The sequence below is a fragment of the Bos mutus genome, chromosome X (assembly GCF_027580195.1).
Source record: "Bos mutus isolate GX-2022 chromosome X, NWIPB_WYAK_1.1, whole genome shotgun sequence".
NCBI lineage: Eukaryota > Metazoa > Chordata > Mammalia > Artiodactyla > Bovidae > Bos > Bos mutus.
This window is the reverse complement of record NC_091646.1, coordinates 70,250,002-70,269,469: the sequence shown is the minus strand read 5'-3', so window position 1 is coordinate 70,269,469 and position 19,468 is coordinate 70,250,002. Positions and strand designations below refer to the sequence as shown.

Here is a 19,468-nt window from a genome sequence, read left to right as displayed (position 1 = left end):
CTCTGTCCCAGACCCAGAATCAGCCCTTTCTCAGAGAGTCCTGGTTCCTTTTATTGGGGAATAGTATTTTGGAACCAATATCTAGGTGTTAGGTATGCTCACTGGCACTGAGATGTCACTGCTTCTAGGTTCTTAGTAGATAGAACTAGGAAATATATAAATATTGTAAGTCACAACCTCATTCAATACTTCCAATACAAATTATATCTATAGATTCTTTGTCTTTTTCTGTTTTTTAGCTATAGTTTGCATTTTACTTTTAGCTTACACTTTTTAGGTTCTTGATTTAACTAAAAAAATGAAAACATTATATCACCTCTATTTGTACATCATTAAGTTTTATTCTTTTTCTGTTTTATATTTATATCCTGTTTGGTTCCCAGCATCAGTGTATTTATACATTTGCCCATCCTGTGATATGTGCAACATAATTTGAGAATTTGGAGAAGGAAATGGCAACCTACTCCAGTATTCTTGCTTGGAAAATCCCATGCACAGAGCAGCCTAGCAGGCTACGGTTCATGGGGTCGCAAAGAGTCAGACATGACTGAGCAACTGAGCACACATACTACTACCAACAACAAACATGTAAAGTAGATTCAAGATATTTTCTGTAATTTGTTGTCCTTGGATTATATGCCACTGACGTTGTACAGTCAGGGTATTACATTCAAAATATATTTATTTTTTGAGTATGAATTTTTAATTTAATATGTAATTATACTCATTTATTCTGTTTAGATTTGAGAGTTTTTTCCTAGTTAATTTATCAACATCTATAGTAATGTTTTGAAGCACCTTAGAAAAAGAAAATATAGTATCTTGATATATGATTAAAGGGAAGTAGGTAGTTGGGCTTTTAATAATTGAGGGAAACTCAAACTAGTTTTTTCTCTTCTTTTCGGCCACTCCGTGTGGCATCCGGGATCCTAGTTCCCCAACCAAGGATTGAACCCATGCCTCCTGTAGTGAAAGCATGGAGTCCTAACCACTGGACCATTAAGGAAGTCCCTAGTTTTTCTTTTCAAACAAGCTTTAATTTCTTCCCTTGTTTCTATTCTGAATAAGTTAAATTTCCTAGCCCTTTTATCCTGAGATAGAATGTTCGAGATAGAAAGATTTTTGAAATTCCTTTAGCCTAGTTCCTTTATCTTCTAAGTAGGAAACTGAGGTGAACTTGTGGCTTGCCTAGTTCTTTATTAATTTGGAGATACTATGAGGTCTTGCCCAATCTGAGCCTTAGGATGTGGATGTCTGGCATTTAGTTTGGCTTTTTACCCCCCAGACTCATGCTCGGGTACTTTGGGCTTTTTCTTTGTGGTTGATTTTTTTCTGGGGGCTAGAAATACGGACTGCATGCTATGAAAGTGTTGTGATTATTACAGTGCAGATGAGGTTCGCAGAAAATCTCTGGTTCTCAAATTCCCTAAGCAGCAACTTCCTCCCAAGAAGAAACGGCGAGTTGGAACTACTGTTCACTGTGACTATCTGAATGTGAGTATCTGCATTGCTGCTTTCTGACCAGATGGGATTCTCATTAACTCCCCCAGTCCTCTAAGCCGTGGCCCTGAGACAGCCTTAAATTCTCACTGTGGCGTTGCCCTGAGAATTACATGTACTGCTCATTACAAGGTTTCCAAATGTATTCTTTCTTTAATTTAAAGAAGCATTCTGATATTTTGTTTCTCCTTAGAGACCTCATAAGTCCATTCACCGGCGCCGGACAGACCCCATGGTGACATTGTCATCCATTTTGGAGTCTATCATCAATGACATGAGAGATCTTCCGAATGTGAGTTCACCGCATTCAGGTCTGCAGTATGGATTGCAAGGCCCTTTGTTCTGTCTGATTTCAGATAGAGGGCAGTATAGTCCTCAGTTGAGTTCAGTTCAGTTGCTCAGTCGTGTCTGACTCTTTGCGACCCCATGAATCGCAGCACGCCACGCCTCCCTGTCCATCACCAACTCCTGGAGTTCACTCAGACTCACGTCCATCGAGTCAGTGATGCCATCCAGCCATCTCATTCTCTGCCATCCCCTTCTCCTCCTGCCCCCAATCCCTCTCATCATCAGAGTCTTTTCCAGTGAGTCAACTCTTTGCATGAGGTGGCCAAAGTACTGGAGTTTCAGCTTTAGCGTCATTCCTTCCAAAGAAATCCCAGGGCTGATCTCCTTCAGAATGGACTGGTGGGATCTCCTTGCAGTCCAAGGGACTCTCAAGAGTCTTCTCCAACACCACAGTTCAAAAGCATCAATTCTTCGGCGCTCAGCCTTCTTCACAGTCCAACTCTCACATCCATACATGACCACTGGAAAAACCATAGCCTTGATTAGACGGACCTTTGTTGGCAAAGTAATGTCTCTGGTTTTGAATATGCTATCTAGGTTGGTCATAACGTTCCTTCCAAGGAGTAAGCATCTTTTAATTTCATGGCTGCAGTCACCATCTGCAGTGATTTTGGAGCCCAAAAATATAAAGTCAGCCAATGTTTCCACTGTTTCCCCATCTATTTCCCATGAAGTGATGGGACCAGATGCCATGATCTTCGTTTTCTGAATGTTGAGCTTTAAGCCAACTTTTTCACTCTCCTCTTTCACTTTCATCAAGAGGCTTTTTAGTTCCTCTTCACTTTCTGCCATAAGGGTGATGTCATCTGCATATCTGAGGTTATTGATATTTCTTCCGGCAATCTTGATTCCAGCTTGTGCTTCTTCCAACCCAGCGTCTCTCATGATGTACTCTGCATATAAGTTAAATAAGCAAGGTGACAATACAACCTTCATGTACTCCTTTTCCTATTTGGAACCAGTCTGTTGTTCCATGTCCAGTTCTAACTGTTGCTTCCTGACCTGCATACAAATTTCTCAAGAGGCAGGTCAGGTGGTCTGGTATTCCCATCTCTTTCAGAATTTTCCACAGTTTATTGTGATCCACACAGTCAAAGGCTTTGGCATAGTCAGTAAAGCAGAAATAGATGGTTTTTTGGAACTCTCTTGCTTTTTCGATGATCCAGCGGATGTTGGCAATTTGGTCTCTGGTTCCTCTGCCTTTCCTAAAATCAGCTTGAACATCAGGAAGTTCATGGTTCACGTATTGCTGAAGCCTGGCTTGGAGAATTTTGAGCATTACTTTACTAGTGTGTGAGATGAGTGCAATTGTGTGGTAGTTTGAGCATTCTTTGGCATTGCCTTTCTTTGGGATTGGAATGAAAACTGACCTTTTCCAGTCCTGTGGCCACTGCTGAGTTTTCCAAATTTGCTGGCATACTGAGTGCAGCACTTTGAGGCCCACTTGACTTTGCATTCCAGGATGTCTGGCTCTAGGTGAGTGATCACACCATCGTGATTATCTGGGTCATGAAGATCTTTTTTGTACAGTTCTTCTGTGTATTCTTGACACCTCTTCTTAATATCTTCTGCTTCTGTTAGGTCCATACCGTTTCTGTCCTTTATCAAGCCCATCTTTGCATGAAATGTTCCCTTGGTGTCTCTAATTTTCTTGATGAGATCTCTAGTCTTTCCCATTCTGTTGTTTTCCTCTATTTCTTTGCATTGATCGCTGAGGAAGGCTTTCTTACTCTTCTTGCTATTCTTTGGAACTCTGCATTTAAATGCTTATATCTTTCCTTTTCTCCTTTGCTTTTTGCTTCTCTTCTTTTCACAGCTATTTGTAAGGCCTCCTCAGACAGCCATTTTGCTTTTTTGCATTTCTTTTCCATGGGGATGGTCTTGATCCCTGTCTCCTGTACAATGTCATGAACCTCCGTCCATAGTTCATCAGGCACTCTATCTATCAGATCTAGGCCCTTAAATCTATTTCTTACTTCCACTGTATAATCATAAGGGATTTGATTTAGGTCATATCTGAATGGTCTAGTGGTTTTCCCTACTTTCTTCAATTTAAGTCTGAATTTGGCAATAAGGAGTTCATGATCTGAGCCACAGTCAGGTCCTGGTCTTGTTTTTGCTGACTGTATAGAGCTTCTCCATCTTTGGCTGCAAAGAATATAACCAATCTGATTTTGGTGTTGACCATATGGTGATGTCCATGTGTAGAGTCTTCTCTTGTGTTGTTGGAAGAGGGTGTTTGCTATGACCAGTGCATTTTCTTGGCAAAACTCTATTAGCCTTTGCCCTGCTTCATTCCGTATTCCAAGGCCAAATTTGCCTGTTACTCCAGGTGTTTCTTGACTTCCTACTTTTGCATTCCAGTCCCCTATAATGAAAAGGACATCTTTTTTGGGTGTTAGTTCTAAAAGGTCTTTTAGGTCTTCATAGAACCGTTCAACTTCAGCTTCTTCAGCACTACTGGTTGGCTCATAGACTTGGATTACTGTGATATTGAGTGGTTTGCCTTGGAAATGAACAGAGATCATAAGAACCTCAAACTCCTTATTCTTTGGGATATAGTTTTTTATTTATTTTTTAACAGTTAGTAGAGGAAACAGTCAGACCTGCTCCATCTAGAGAGATTCCTTTGAGAATTGATGGCCAGATAGAGACAGGTAAGATGTGAGAGAGTCTTGAGGAATTGGTTATGGCAAATGTTCTTTGCTCATGGATGGTGCTGGCTCTTGTTTGCACAGACATACCCTTTCCACACTCCAGTCAATGCAAAGGTCGTAAAGGACTACTACAAGATCATCACCCGGCCAATGGACTTACAGACACTCCGTGAAAATGTGCGTAAACGCCTCTACCCATCTCGGGAAGAGTTCAGGGAGCATTTGGAGCTAATTGTGAAAAATAGTGCAACCTACAATGGTAAGAATCACCTGTCTTTGACTGCAAAGGTGACCTTTCAGATCCTTACTTAATTCCTTACTAGTCCTAAATTCAAAGTAGATTGGACTGATCAAAAGGACCTACAATGTATTAGTGAATTTGAGGGTTATGAAAATCAGGTAACGTGTGTTTTTAGTCATTTAATAGATATTGCTGCTTTTTATTCCCACTTTTTAATGTATCCTCTGGAGAATTTGGAGTCTATCTGTTGAAATGAAACAATTGGATGGGGAGTATGGGAGGAAGAAGTGAGCCTAGGTAAATAGAAGAGGCATTTGCTGTGGATGGAACCCCCACAGAGTATGTGCTTGTGACTGTATTTGTCTTTGATTTGATCTACAAATACGTTATAGGGGCTGTTATATTTCTGCTTTGCTCAAAAACTGAAAATATAAGGAGGAAGAAATCTGTTTTCTGAGTCTTAAAGAGTTCAAGATATAGTACATACAGCTTTTGCCCATGTAAAGGATAAAATTTTCTGATTTCCAGTTGTATCCTTGAGCACAGATTCATCTCGAAGTATAGAGATTAAGGAAGGGTACAGATTAACCATGGCACTTAATAATTGAATTACCTTAGATGACTTATTTAGCATCTTATAACCTTTTCCGTTTTTTCACCTGTACGCATGCGACAGTAGTTGTACCTAGATTTTAATACCTTTCACAAGCAGCCCTGACCCGTTTATCTAGTCTCATTTCCAATGACTGGCTCCCATACCTACTATAGATATAGATTCCTGCCACACTCAGCATTGTATTTCACTAAATATCCTATCCCATGTCTTCATTCCTTTGCACAGTCTTTGCCCTTTGTAAGGAATGCCCTTTATTCTCTTTCCATTCATATTTCCAGCCTAGCTCATATCCTCGCTTCATGAAGATGTATTCACATTGCTCACGGTACCCATTTTTCAATCATCTGTGCCCCTTAGCACAATTAAATCAACTTTTATAGCTCTTATTATGTTACATATAATTGATTATATATTTGATTTTCCTACCACTTTGTGACCTCCTAGAGAGACCATTCATCTTTGTATTCCAAGGGCCTAGCAGAGTACCAGACACATACAAAGGAAGAATAAATTTGTTAGGTCCAACTATCATTTAAGTTGGCAAGCATAATTGCGTAAAAAAAAATGGGTAGCTAAGAGCTGACATTGAAAATGCAGAGCTTGAGGTACCTGTGGGTCATTTAGGGGCAATGTTAGTAAAAATTTGGAAATGATTTTCTCCTTACATCCCCCTCTAGCTCAATCTTCTTTTTTCCTTATACCCAAATGATGATAATAGTAATGATACCACCATCAGTGGTATTACTATCCTTCCAGTTATACAACCTAGAAATATGAGTCATCGTTGATTCACTCTCCCTCTCCCGCACTCATAGATCACTAAGTTCCATAAATTGTACCTTCTAAATTTTGGTAGAACAAATTCCCTTCCTTTTGGTCTCCATTGCAACTGTCTTAGTTGAAGCCCTTGTCATCTCTTCTTTGACCTCTTGCAGTTGCTTCCAGACTTTCTCTCTGCTGCTTGCCTTAGTTCTTCATACTGTTGACAGGGTATTTTTTTCTGATATACAAGTTTGAAAAATTACTCTCTAGCTTAAAATCTTCAGTGCCTTTGTATCTCCTATTAGACCACTGTAATATGTCCCGTCCAGCCTTTCCAAGTTCCATTTCTGGTTTCTCTTCCTCACACGTACCTGTATTCCAGTTGTACAGAACTACTTGTGATTCCTGTTGTGAAATGTGTTGCTTCATGTTTCCATGAATTTGCTTAGTTAAATGTTTTTGCACACTTCTTCTTCCCTCTGGAATGTTTTTCTACAATACTATCTACCTGGTGGACTTCTCTTCATTAATGACATTGCTCAAGTATCAGTCACAACAAGCCTTTCCTGGTACTCAGATTTAATTGTTTTAAAACTGTTGCAAACCCTCCACAGTTCATAGTAATCAGTATATTCCTCTATTTGCACTTACACTCACTTTTTAAAAACTTTTATTATGGAAATTGTTAGGCATATACAGAAGTAGAGAGAAGGTAAATAAACTTCAGTACACCTATTCACCCAGTTCAGGACTTACCAGCATATGGCCAGTCTTGTTCATTATTTATATTTCCAGATATCATATCATTTCACTCATAGATACTTCCAGCACTTATACCTTGTTGTATAGCAATTTATTTTCATGTCATTTTCTTTGACTAAACCAAGAACTCTCTAAGGTAGGACTTGTGTCTTATTTTCCCTTTAATCTCATCATTGAACATATCACAGTCATTAAAAAATTGCTGAATGAACAAATAAATGCCAGCTAATTAATTAATAAGTAGTTGAGAATAGAGCTAAGGTTTAGGCTCTGGGGAGCACTTACTTTGAAAGAACTGACAGGAAGATAAACAAAGGATACTGCAAGGAAATAGAATTACTGTTTAGAAGAAAATGTTTTGACTATCCCTATGATGAGCTTAAACTAGGGTAGCCATAAGCAGGGAATGTAGGTGATAGTTGGAGGATTTTGTGAAACTCTTGTTAGGGACTTCAGGGAAACTAAAGTAGTAGTCTGAGCTAGGATGGAGATTGTTTTCTGACAAAGGCTTTGGATTAGCCATGTGTTGGGCAGACATCACAAACCATGAGTTCTGCAAATGAAAATTGCAGTCACAAATTTTGAATGCTAAAGATGATCTCCTTAGTCATCCTTAAATAAATTGTCATTTCCCTATCCATAGTATTATTTTCAAGGTATTAAAGGCAGCAGTATCAAAGGTAGTCTGCTGTGTGTGGATATACACAATAAGGGAGAGAATTAAAATTAGTGTATTCATCCATATTATTCATCTGGTATGTGTTAGGCACTGAAAAATAGAGGTAAGACTGAACATCTGTCTGACTCAGCAGCTAGGTTGGTGCAAGTCTGGAAAGGTGTTGGTACTCTTGCCTCCTGTGTCCGTGGTCTCATCTCTTCCTGTTTGTTTCTCTGTAATCTAGGGCCAAAGCACTCACTGACCCAGATCTCTCAATCAATGCTGGATCTCTGTGATGAAAAACTTAAAGAGGTAAGACATTTAAAATGAGAGAAAGGCGGTAGAATTTGAAGCTGGCAGGTACCAGAATTGAGGAAGTAGGGAATGTAACAGAAGATTAGAGAAATGAGGGAGAAGCAGGTCTTTTGTACATTAGAGTCTGGAAGGGACCTTAGAAATCATATAGTCTAATTACCTCCCTTTTGTTGATGGAAAAACTGAGGTCCATAGGAGAAACTAACTTGTCTTGGGCATCGTGGCTGTTAAATAGTAGAGCTAGGATTAAAATCTAAAATCCACATAACACTTTAGAAAGGGCTAAGGAAATTGACTTCCTGGAAAGCCAGCTGAAGCTAAGAGACTGTTTTGGCAGGGATAAATTTTAATTTTTAAAAGATAATCTGTATTTTATCTTCTTAACAACAACAAAATATGGCAGCTGTACAGGCCTAAAAAATATAAATGTGATGATGTTAATATTGAAGTAGAAATTTCATAAAAGAAGATTGCCAAATGGCCAATAAACATGAAAAGATTATAAGTTTGGTTGATCATTGTGGAAATAAAAATTTAAACCAGTTAAACCAGTTAATACTTCATACCCACTTAGAAAGGCTAAAAAAAAAAAAAAAAAAAAACTTAAACAAAAGGCATGGTCTTCCCTGGTGGTCCAGTGGTTAAGAATCCAACTGTCAATGCAGGGGACACAGGTTCGATCCCTAGAGGGGGAAGATTCCACATGCCACAGGGCAACTAAGCCTGTGTACCTCAGCTGCTGAGCCCAAGCTCTAGAGCCCGTGCTCCACAACAGGAGAAGCCATTGCAATGAGAAGCCCATGCACAGCAACAGAGACCCAGTGCAGCCAAAAATAATTTTTAAGAAGATTTTTAGTGGGTTAAGACATGGAGCAATTGATATACAGACTTTTTCGTAGTGTAGTCTAAAATGAATTTATTGGGTTAGATTCCCTTGTATAAAAGTTACTAATCAACAATAATGTGTTCAGTGTTTTCAGTGATAGTTTTACAGCAAAAACAGTGTGATATTAAAACTTAATTTGGTGAAGATGTTTTTGTTGTGGGAACTAAGCTGTTGTTGCCCAAGGGTGTATATTTTTGATGATCTACAAGACTAGAAGATAGAATACCTATAAGAATGGTTGACACATCTCTTTTGATCCTTTTACTGGAGTATTATTTCTTATCTGAATTTTTGTCTGGAACAGATGAGTTTACAATTCAAAGTTAGACTTTTTAGGACAAGAGAAATATTAATTGTCCTTAATACTCTATGATGATTATACCTCAGGAAAGCCTTTATGTTTCCTTTGCTTTGTTTCATGTCAGAAAGAAGATAAATTGGCTCGTTTAGAGAAAGCAATCAACCCCTTGCTGGATGATGATGACCAAGTGGCATTTTCTTTTATTCTGGACAACATTGTCACCCAGAAAATGATGGCAGTTCCAGATGTAAGTGGTCTGTATGTTGAATATTGTGAAGATAGTACAAAGGAAAGAAAAGGACAAAAGAGTGTCTGCATGTGTGTGTATCACTGGGGAGTCTGGAGTGTGGTGTTTGTCAATTCAAACTGGTATGTAATTTTTTTCTTTTTTTCAAACTGGTATATAATTTTAAAAAGAAACCTTTTTGCTATATGAGTGCATTATCATTGAAATCAAAGAGGCCAGGAATCTGTGATATAGAGAGGGTCTTTATTCCTGTTGTTGACATTCAGTATTTAATGCTTCTGAGTAGCTCAGGAGAGAAATTAGGATGCCAGGTAATATGGGAGGCTTTGGATTTAGAGGTGCTTCTTAACAAAGGAGAGTTTGATAATTACCCAGCATTTGTTGTCTTTTGTTTCAGTTTTTCCCTTTTGCAACTTTATGACAGGGCTACCATGTTGGGTCTCTATATCATTTTGTTATAATGATCTTCCCTAGGGAATTCTGAACTGAGTTTCCTTTTGTGTTATAGGCATATGTTGTGTATGCAATAATGCTGTGAACCCTCTGCAATGGGACTAGGGGATGCGAGATTTTAATTGTGAATATAGAGCAGGGGTCCTTACCCTGTCAGGGCACATGAACTCTTAAAAGAATCCGTGAACCCCTTAAATTATATGCAAAGTTTTGTATGATTATGTGTCTTTCTGGGAAAAGGGTCCATAGCTTTTGTCAGGGTCTTAACATTATGACGCAGTGAAGGTTGAGAAGCTCTGGTATAAAGAATGGTTTCCATTTAATTTCTCATGCTTTCTTTTTACAAGTCTTGGCCGTTTCATCACCCAGTTAATAAGAAGTTTGTTCCAGATTATTACAAAGTAATTGTCAGTCCAATGGATTTAGAGACCATACGTAAAGTGAGTGATTTGGTCTAAAATATCTTTTTGGAAGCAAGTAACTTTATATGTGTATCTGAGTCCCTTGATTTCTTTTAATCACAGAATATCTCCAAGCACAAGTATCAGAGCCGGGAGAGCTTTCTAGACGATGTCAACCTTATTCTGGCCAACAGTGTTAAATACAATGGTGAGTATTTCTCCTTTTTTTCTCTTTCCATCAGTATATCCACCCAACATTAGTTAGCATTATTAAAAGTTAAGTGCATAAAGCAGGCTTGAGCTGTGATAGTCAGCAGAGTCAATCAAATGACTTAACTGCATTTTTTTAAAAAGACATATTTTAGTGTGTTCTGTAAAGTTTGCTAATAATGTTTAATGATGACAAAGCAATGTACATTTATTTTCTAAACTTCAAAAGCACAGACAAATGAAATGAGAATAAAAATCATATGGATGTCACTTTGGGCCATCACTACTTTCCATGAGTTGTGAAAGCTTACCTATTCCCCAGGCCCTTTGATGGAACTTAGGGAAATGTGTTAACATAGACAATCGTGTGCTTCCTCAGAGCATGGAATTCCTGCTCAGTATATGAACTGATTGAATGATATGTGTCAGGTTCTGTGCTAGCTACTCCCGTCTACTGATGGGAAAGACATCACTGTCCTCATGTAATTCACAGTCCAGTCAGTGAAGAGAAACAGTTAAAATGCAGCTTATCAGGGACTATATTAGAAGGATGTACAGAGTGCCCTAGAGGAGATGAAGGAGCACCTTCACCTAAGGGTTAGGAAGGCTTTGTAAACAAGTTAATAAATTTCAGTTTTGAACAACTTACTTGTTAAATAAACATCTATTGAGCACCTAGTATGTGCTGGCACTGATAGATATTACAGGTATAAAATCAAATTAGATATGTTCTCTGCCCCCAAATTGGCTATAGTTTAGTTGGGAAAACAAAAGAAAAATCACAGAACTTGTTGTAATGCTAGATGCATGCACAGAGTGCCAAAGTAAAGCAGAAACAAAATATCTTAATCAGAGTGGGATGAGAGGAAGCTTCCTATAATAGAATTTTCTTAAGCTGAGTTCTAAAGGATCAGTGGAGTTTACTAAGCAAAGGATGTGGAGGAGACAGCATTATAGGCAGAGAGAATAGCATATGTGAAGGCACAGAAGCCTGAAATTACATCTTGGGTTCAAGAAATGAGTTATTGGGGTTGCAGTTAAGTGTAGAGTTAAATGTAGTGAATGACTGGTTATATGTAGAGAAGTAGATGTCAAATCATAAGAAGACCTGCTGCTGCTGCTGCTAAGTCGCTTCAGTCATGTCCGACTCTGTGCGACCCCGCAGATAGCAGCCCAATAGGCTCCTCTGTCCCTGGGATTCTCCAGGCAAGAATACTGGAGTGGGTTGCCATTTCCTTCTCCAGTGCATGAAAGTGAAAAGTGAAAGTGAAGTCGCTCAGTCGTGCCCGACTCTTAGCGACCCCATGGACTGCAGCCTATCAGGCTCCTCCATCCATGGGATTTTCCAGGCAAGAGTATAGGAGTGGGTTGCCATTGCCTTCTCCATAAGAGGACCTAGTGTATGCCATATGCCATACTTAAGAGTTTTTCAGGGACTTCTCTGGTGGTCCAGTGGTTAAGACTCCACACTTCTAATGCAGGGGGCAGGGGTTCAGTCCCTGGTCAGGGAATTAAGATACCACATGCCACATGGTACAGCAAAAAAAAAAAAAAAGTTTTTCAGTTCAGTCGCTCAGTCATATCTGACTGTTTGCGACCCCATGGACTGTAGCACGCCAGGCTTCCCTGTCCATCACCAACTCGCAGAGCTTCTCAAACTCATGTCCATTGAGTTGGTGATGCCATCCAACCATCTCACCATCTGTTGTCCCCTTTTCCTCCTGCCTTCAGTCTTGCCCAGCATCAGGGTCTTTTCCAGTGAGTCAGCTTCTTGGCATCAGATGGCTAAAGTATTGGAGCTTCAGCTTCAGCATCAGTCTTTCCAATGAATATTCAGAACTGATTTCCTTTACTTTATCCTAAATGGAAGAACGCTGAAAGAATTAAGCGGTAAAATGACAATCCCACGTAGCTTGTGAAGCAAAAAAGAAGAGGGAGCTAAGGGAATTTAAGAGCATTGCCTAGCATACTGAGGTCTCAACTAAAAATCTACATGTCTATATGACTTTTCTCCTACAGTATTCAGCAGCCCAAGTAGTGTGGCTGTTAAGTTCATCAGAAGGGACAGAGAATTAGGAGGAGGAGGTGAAGGAGGGGACAACCGGAAAGACAGATGAGAAAATGGATATTCTGGGTATAGAGGATAGAATATCATGGAGGAATGAAAGAACAGGGCAAGTTCAGGGAACTGTACTTGGCTAGAACCTATATATTTCATTAAGAGAAGTGGTAGGAGATGAGATGAGCCTTCTAGTTTATTCCATCTAGGTTGGGTTAAAAGAATCTACTTTGTCCCTTGTATCCTTCTTATTGCTGATTGTAAAGTGGAAATGCAGGTCATTTATCTTTCCATTATTGTTCCCTGAAAATACCTAAAGCTAATCAGCCCAAATTCTGGTAATAGAAGTTAGCAGCCTCACAGGTGTCTTAAAATGAATATAACAAGTAATAAGCTAGCAGGAATGTTACAGAGATGATGCTTGGCCTGGGGATAGCTGCCTTAAGATAGAGGGCAGGTTTATGAGGAGCTTAGGTAAGGCAATAAGGAGAAAAACCCAGAAGATGGTAATTGGAATGAGCAGAGGGCAGTAGACAGATCACAAGACAAAAATCAAATGCAAAATGAAAATGAATAAATATTCGGTTGTATCTGGTAATCAAAGAAATAAAAATTGAAGCAGATAAACCATCTGTTTTTTGCCTATTAGATGAGCTTGGTTTCCTTTTTAATGGAAGTATTCAAAATGCTAGTGAGGTAGGTACTCTTACATATGCAGTATAAAATTATGAGACATTTCTAGAAAGCTCTTTGATAGCACTGTGACTTAAAAATAGTTAAGTGAACAGATCTTATAGTCAGGTAGACTTGAATTTGAATATTGCCCCCCCCCCGCCCCACTTCATAGCAGTATGACTTTGGACAAGCAACTTAGACTCTGCTTTCTCATCTGTAAAATGGGGGAAATAATAATACCCTCCTCAGATGGCTATTGTGAGGATTACAGGAAATAATGAGTGTAAGTGCTTAGCATGTAGTAAGATAATCTGTCCTAATCAGAGATACAGAAAAAACTATTCACAAAAATGTCATTTATATTAATGAGAAATAACTTTGGAACGGTTAATGTAAAGGGAATGACTAGTTAGTGTGCCACCTGCATGATAGATTATTGTATAAAGATTGAAAGCTTATTCTAAAAAAACTAATGACAAGAGTGCTTAGAATGTTAAGTGAGAAAAGTAAAACACATAACTTTAATTTCATCTCAGTTATGCTTTTTATGAAAAGATACATACATTAAAAAAAAATGATGGTAATAGTGGTTATTTCTGAGATGTAAGGTTAGGATTATCTTCATGTTCATCTTTTATAGTTTTCCAAGTTTTCTACTGGTATGGAAAGCAGGAAACTCTTTCAAGAGGAGGTCGTTTTTGAGCTAAAATTTAAAGGATGATGATTATTGCAGCTAATTCTTTATTGAGCACCTGCTGTGCTGAGCAGATAGTCAAGTGGAGAAAGGTAGGGAAGAAGTTCCAGATAGAGAGTGCAAATGCTAGAAAGATGAGAGCACCTTGGACAGGGAAGTGCAAACAGTTGAGTTTGGCTGTGGTGCAGAGTGGGAGCTAGTTTTGGTGTTAATAAAGGAGTTTTTAAAGTTCAGTTCAGTTCAGTCGTTCAGTCGTGTCCGACTCTGTGACCCCATGCATCACAGCACGCCAGGTCTCCCTGTCCATCACCAACTTCCAGAGTCTATTCAAACTCCTGTCCATCGAGTCAGTGATGCCATCCAGCCATGTCATCCTCTGTCGTCCCCTTCTCCTCCTGCCCCCAATCCCTCCCAGCATCAGGGTCTTTTCCAGTGAGTCAGCTCTTCGCATCAGGTGGCCAAAGTATTGGGAGTTTCAGCTTTAGCATCAATCCTTCCAATGAAGTTCAGATTAGATCAGTCGCTCAGTCGTGTCCGACTCTTTGCGACCCCATGAATCGCAGCACGCCAGGCCTCCCTGTCCATCACCAACTCCCGGAGTTCACTCAGAGTCACGTCCATCGAGTCAGTGATGCCATCCAGCCATCTCATTCTCTGTCGTCCCCTTCTCCTCCTGCCCCCAATCCCTCCCAGCATCCAATGAAGTTAGGTGGGCCCAAATCATGAAAGGCACCTAGTATGTCTTACTAAGCCTTTAAAAGGACAAATCACCAATAAAGAAACTATTGACAACCATCCAAGTTAAAGCACTGAGAGCTTGAACTAAGTTACGAAGCGATAAAAATGGAAAGATGGGGATAGATGGTAGAGATATTGAGGAAGTAGAATTGATAACCTTCATAAATGGCTAGAAATTGAGGGTATAGGTAAAGGACTACTGCTAAGTCACTTCAGTCGTGTCCGACTCTGTGCGATGCCATGGATGGCAGCCCACCAGGCTCCCCTGTCCCTGGGATTCTCCAGGCAAGAACACTGGAGTGGGTTGCCATTTCCTTCTCCAATGCATGAAAGTGAAAAGTGAAAATGAAGTCGCTCAGTCATGTCCGACTCTTTGCGACCCCATGGACTGCACTCTACCAGGCTCCTCCGTCCATGGGATTTTCCAGGCAAGAGTACTGGAGTGGGGTGCCATCGCCTTCTCCAAGGTAAAGGACAGAGAGAATTAAAAATGATGCCAAGTACTCCTGTTCTTTTGGTGAAAACAGAAATTGGTACAAACTTTTTAGAGGACTATAAATGTGTATTCCCTTTGACTAAGCAAGTTCATCTCAAAGGAATATTTCATACAAGTTTGCAAAGGCATATGTGCAAATGTACATATGTTTGTAATTGCAACTTTGTAATTAAGGAAACAGCATTCTAAAATATCCAACAATAAGAAATTATTAATAGTTAAACTATGGTACATCTATATGATAGAATACTGTTTAGCCATCAGAATGGTAGATTAGCTAACAAATAAAGCTGTATCTTGTATATGCTGATACCCAAATATATCCAAGATATGTATTGATGAAAACTAGATCACTCAACAGTATATACAGAAGGATTTGTACATTTAGATCCTATGGAGGCCAGACAGGTAACATAAATGAGTGAAATGGGCTCAGTAGTAATGATGAACTGAAGAGCCCATCTAAAGGGCTCAGTCACTAGTTCAATTGTTGTCATAAGGAAGAATTACTAAAGGGAGAGGTGGAGGATAATCTTCACTTTATGCTTTTTTGTACTTAGATGTTTGAATTTTTTTAATTGAGCATGAAGTACTTTTGTTAATTTAAAAAATCTGGTTTTTAGAAGGGCGGATAAGTCAGATGACATTCAGAATTCTGACTTGGGCAAACTGGTGGTATCATTGACTAATATAGTTGTCCCTCGATGTCCACAACTCCCAGGAATACCAAATCTGTAGATGCTCAAGTCACTTGTAAAATGGCATAGTATCTGCATCTAACTGTCACACATTCTCTAGATTACTTTAAATCATCTCTAGATTACTTACGATACCTATACAATGTAAATGCTATGTAAATAGTTATAAATACAATGTAAATAGTTTCCAGTGTGCAGAAAAATCAAGTTTTGCAATTTGGAACTTTCTGAAATTTTTTTCACAAATGTTTTTGCCCAATGATTCCATCATTGTGGAACCCATGGATGGATACAGAGGGCTGACTATAATAGGAAATAAAGGAGGAGTAGTTTTGGAGGAAAAGTGGTAGAGTTCAATTTGGGCTGTGTTGTATTGAGGTAGGATATCCAAGTAAAGACTTTGAGTAGATAATAGAGGTCCAGAGCTCAGAAGAGAAGTCTGTACTGTTTGTATATATGGATATTTTTTCAAATCATCAGCATATAAAAATATAAGTGGATGAGTTCAAATAGGGAGTCAGGTACATTCCTTGAACCCTCTGATGCTATAGCTGAAATACACTTGTATGTTTTTCTGGGTAGAAAGACCATAGCTTTATCAGATTATCAAAGTTATATGTGACCCAAAAAGGTTAAGAACCACTGTTAAGAGAGAATGTAGGATGAGAATATATTTGACAGATACCAAACCAGCATTTAAGGGATAGGGTGGAGAATACTGGGGAGTGACCAGGATGAAAAAAAGGAAAACCAGAAGAGAGTAATGCTCTAGAAACCAAGAGAATAGGAAAATGGCCAGCAGATCAAGTGCTACAGAGAAGACCAAAGAGAATGGTCATTAGAAGAGCTAGTTTAGTACAGTGGTAGAATCAAAAGCCAGACTACAGAGGATATGAGTGAATGAGAATTTAAAAAGTGGAGGCTGAAATTTGCCTAAGAAGGGAAGAAGGAAGACTCTAATCAGTGTGTTAGAAGGGATGAGTCAGTTGGACAGAGGGTATCTTTGTATAGATGAAAGAGAAGAAAATAAAGAATATGAGATAAGATCCCTGTGAGAATGGGAATATAAACATTGAGAATGTTTCTGCCCAGTAGCCTCTCATTTTCTCTGCAAAATAGCAAATAGGGCCTTTTGCTAAGAATGAGTGAGGTGGTGGGAGAGAGAATTTGAAGAGAAATGTAGATAAAGGTTTGAATTAATACAAATTTTGTATTAGGGAAAATCTGTTTATAGTTTAACATGTTTCAAATTTCTTACCAAGTTATTTTAAATCCCCCCACCCCCACCTCCTGATGAAGAAAGATAAATAACAGCAGTCCTATAGCTTACTTTGGTATACTGCTGTACATTGCCTTAGTTTTTGAACTAAAGTTAGGAGAGGCCTGATAGAGACAGGATTTAATGGGGATGCAAGTTTCCTTTGGATCAGAGAGAGAATGAAGAGACTGGACAGATACAAGGCTGAGATAAGGAAATGTAGGATATTGGAATTGAAACTTTCAGAGGTTAAGCAGTAAAATCTGCTTAACAGTTAGCAGTAAAGACAGCATTCTAGATATAGCCATGGATATGTTTGGCTGGAATGGAGGTGCAAACCATTGGCATGAAGATTTACAAGGATTTTGGATAGGTGGTACATATGAACATTAGAGTAACCCATCATAGTGGAGAGGGATTTGGAGCCAAGAAGATTGTGCCAGGTGTGTAAGTCCTTGGTAATGTGAGTTGGTTAATGATGGCGAGTAAAACTGAAGAGCAGAGATCTCAAACTCAAGTGGCCTATAGGGGCCAGGCTAGTAATGTAAATGAGTTGAGGTGGGCCAAGTGTGGATTGAACTCTGAAAGCCAAATAAAAACATCTATCTGCCGGCCCAATCTAGCTCCAAGGCAGCTCGTTTTCAACCTCTGGCATGGTAGAGAACAAGCCTAAAAGTAGGAGGAATTTTTTTTCCCCAAGGGGAAGTAAATAATAATTTGGTAGCAGCAGTAGACAGCCTAGAAGGCTGTCTTCCCCTCATCCTTAATCAGTGGGTGAGAGTATAAGAAACCTCTGAATAGGGCAGAAAGGGTTAGTGGTGTCATGAGATAAGAAATGTGATCTTTGTTTTGTGCTAAAAGGATATCCATTATGGAGTTGAAGGCACATATGAGATGTTTCCTACCATCAGGTACTATATACAAAATAATACTTTTATTTGAAACTGTGTTGGTCTGGCCAGATATGAACCTGCCTCTATTTCTAATTAATAGTAATAAAGTCCATGTGGAATCTATTCCCTGCTTTAACATTTTTATTTCAAAAAAATTTTCTAGCAAAGTTAGTAGAATGGTATCTCTGATTAACATTATTTTGACCCTTTCCATTCAAATTCTTCACACATATCATTCTGCATATGGCATATTTCTATAGCATTTTACATACTTTGATTATCATGTATGTAACATATGAGCTAAGTTGTACATAGCTAGAATGCTTAGCACTAAGGTTAGGGTCATTGGGCAACAAGTGAAAGATAAGTAATACTTCACCCAGAAGTATGCAGTACACGTTGGAGGACTCAGGTCTTGTACTAGAGGTGGTGATAGACTGCACACTAGTGTTCAAGCCTCTAGGTCTGTTCACCTACCACATAGGTGCTAAATCAATTGCAGAGCCTCTGTTCATGTTCAGATTACATTTGAAGGAATATTAATAATCAGAGAAACCCAAAACTTGGGATTAGAACTATTCGCAATAGTCTTAAAAGTCACATAACATTCCATGTCAGTGAGAATGATATAGATAAAGAAATCCTGTCTGAAAAACACAACCCAAACTTTATACCAGTCTTAGCAAAACCATAAAGTAGTTGGCAGAGGCCTTAATACTTAATGTTTGATTAAATTTAAGATAAACTGCATAGTCTGTGGGCTTCCCAGGTGGCTCAGTGGTAAAGAATCCACCTGCCAATGCAGGAGACAGGAGACACAAGTTTGATCCTTGGGTTGGGAAGATCCCCTGGAGGAGGGCATGGCAACCCACTCCCAATATCCTTGCCTGGAGAATCCCATGAACAGAGGAGCCTGGCGGACTACAGTCAATGGGACTGCAGAGAGTTGGACGTGACTGAGCATGCACGCATGCCCGCATAGTCTGTACCAATAGATGATGCCAAACTATTTGTGATGAAACCCCTTTTCCCAAAGAATTTCCTAACAAGTTCCTCCTCCAGTGTTCTTCAAACCAAAAATTAATAAGAAGCCATCTTACCTATGATAAGTAGATCACACATCATAAAATCTCAGTGCCTGAAGTTTTAGAATGCTCAGCAGGACCCTATAATCTAGATTAGATAAAACAATAAATTTACCCAAAAAATCTCCAGGGAAGTTTTTTCTACACTTTTGTTTGAGTAACTCCCAACCCTGTGTGATCTCTAATAGTTCTGTGTATAGGACTCTTTTATGGAGCTCATCATATACACATGTGCAGCTTAGCATTCAGCTGAAGATTTAAGAGAGCTTTTCTGCAGATCTTAGATTGTCTTGTGGAGTTCCCACCTCTCCAGTTCTGTCCTGCAATTTCTAACTGTTCTAGCCTCTTCAGACTCCAGTATCTGTTTCTATGGCTTAGTCAGACTGCTGTGCTTGTGTTGGATTCAGCAGAAAGCCAAGGACAATTGTAGGGCTTACTTCCTTTATTTCCTTTCTCTCAAGAATGACAGTCCTATACTTCCTGGTTGGAAACAGTTGTTTCATTTGTTTTTTTGC

The 19,468-nt window shown here is 39.1% G+C and overlaps 1 protein-coding gene across 14 annotated transcripts in view; it reads left to right on the top strand.

Moving 5' to 3' along the window:
- Window positions 1-19,468, top strand: part of TAF1 (TATA-box binding protein associated factor 1) — a 114,360-nt gene that overhangs the window by 27,910 nt on the left and 66,982 nt on the right. For 13 of the 14 annotated variants that reach the window (XR_011463277.1, XR_011463276.1, XM_070366125.1 and 10 more), the window contains exons 26-32: window positions 1,386-1,494; window positions 1,694-1,792; window positions 4,587-4,764; window positions 7,789-7,856; window positions 9,171-9,293; window positions 10,094-10,186; window positions 10,271-10,355. Coding sequence is in view for 12 of the 14 variants with exons in the window: in XM_070366125.1 (XP_070222226.1) it covers window positions 1,386-1,494; window positions 1,694-1,792; window positions 4,587-4,764; window positions 7,789-7,856; window positions 9,171-9,293; window positions 10,094-10,186; window positions 10,271-10,355 (755 nt within the window). In the remaining 2 variants the exon portion in view is untranslated. Of the gene's footprint in view, window positions 1-1,385; window positions 1,495-1,693; window positions 1,793-4,586; window positions 4,765-7,788; window positions 7,857-9,170; window positions 9,294-10,093; window positions 10,187-10,270; window positions 10,356-12,088; window positions 19,465-19,468 lie in introns of those variants that run through there. The other variant, XM_070366128.1, reaches the window with a different exon arrangement.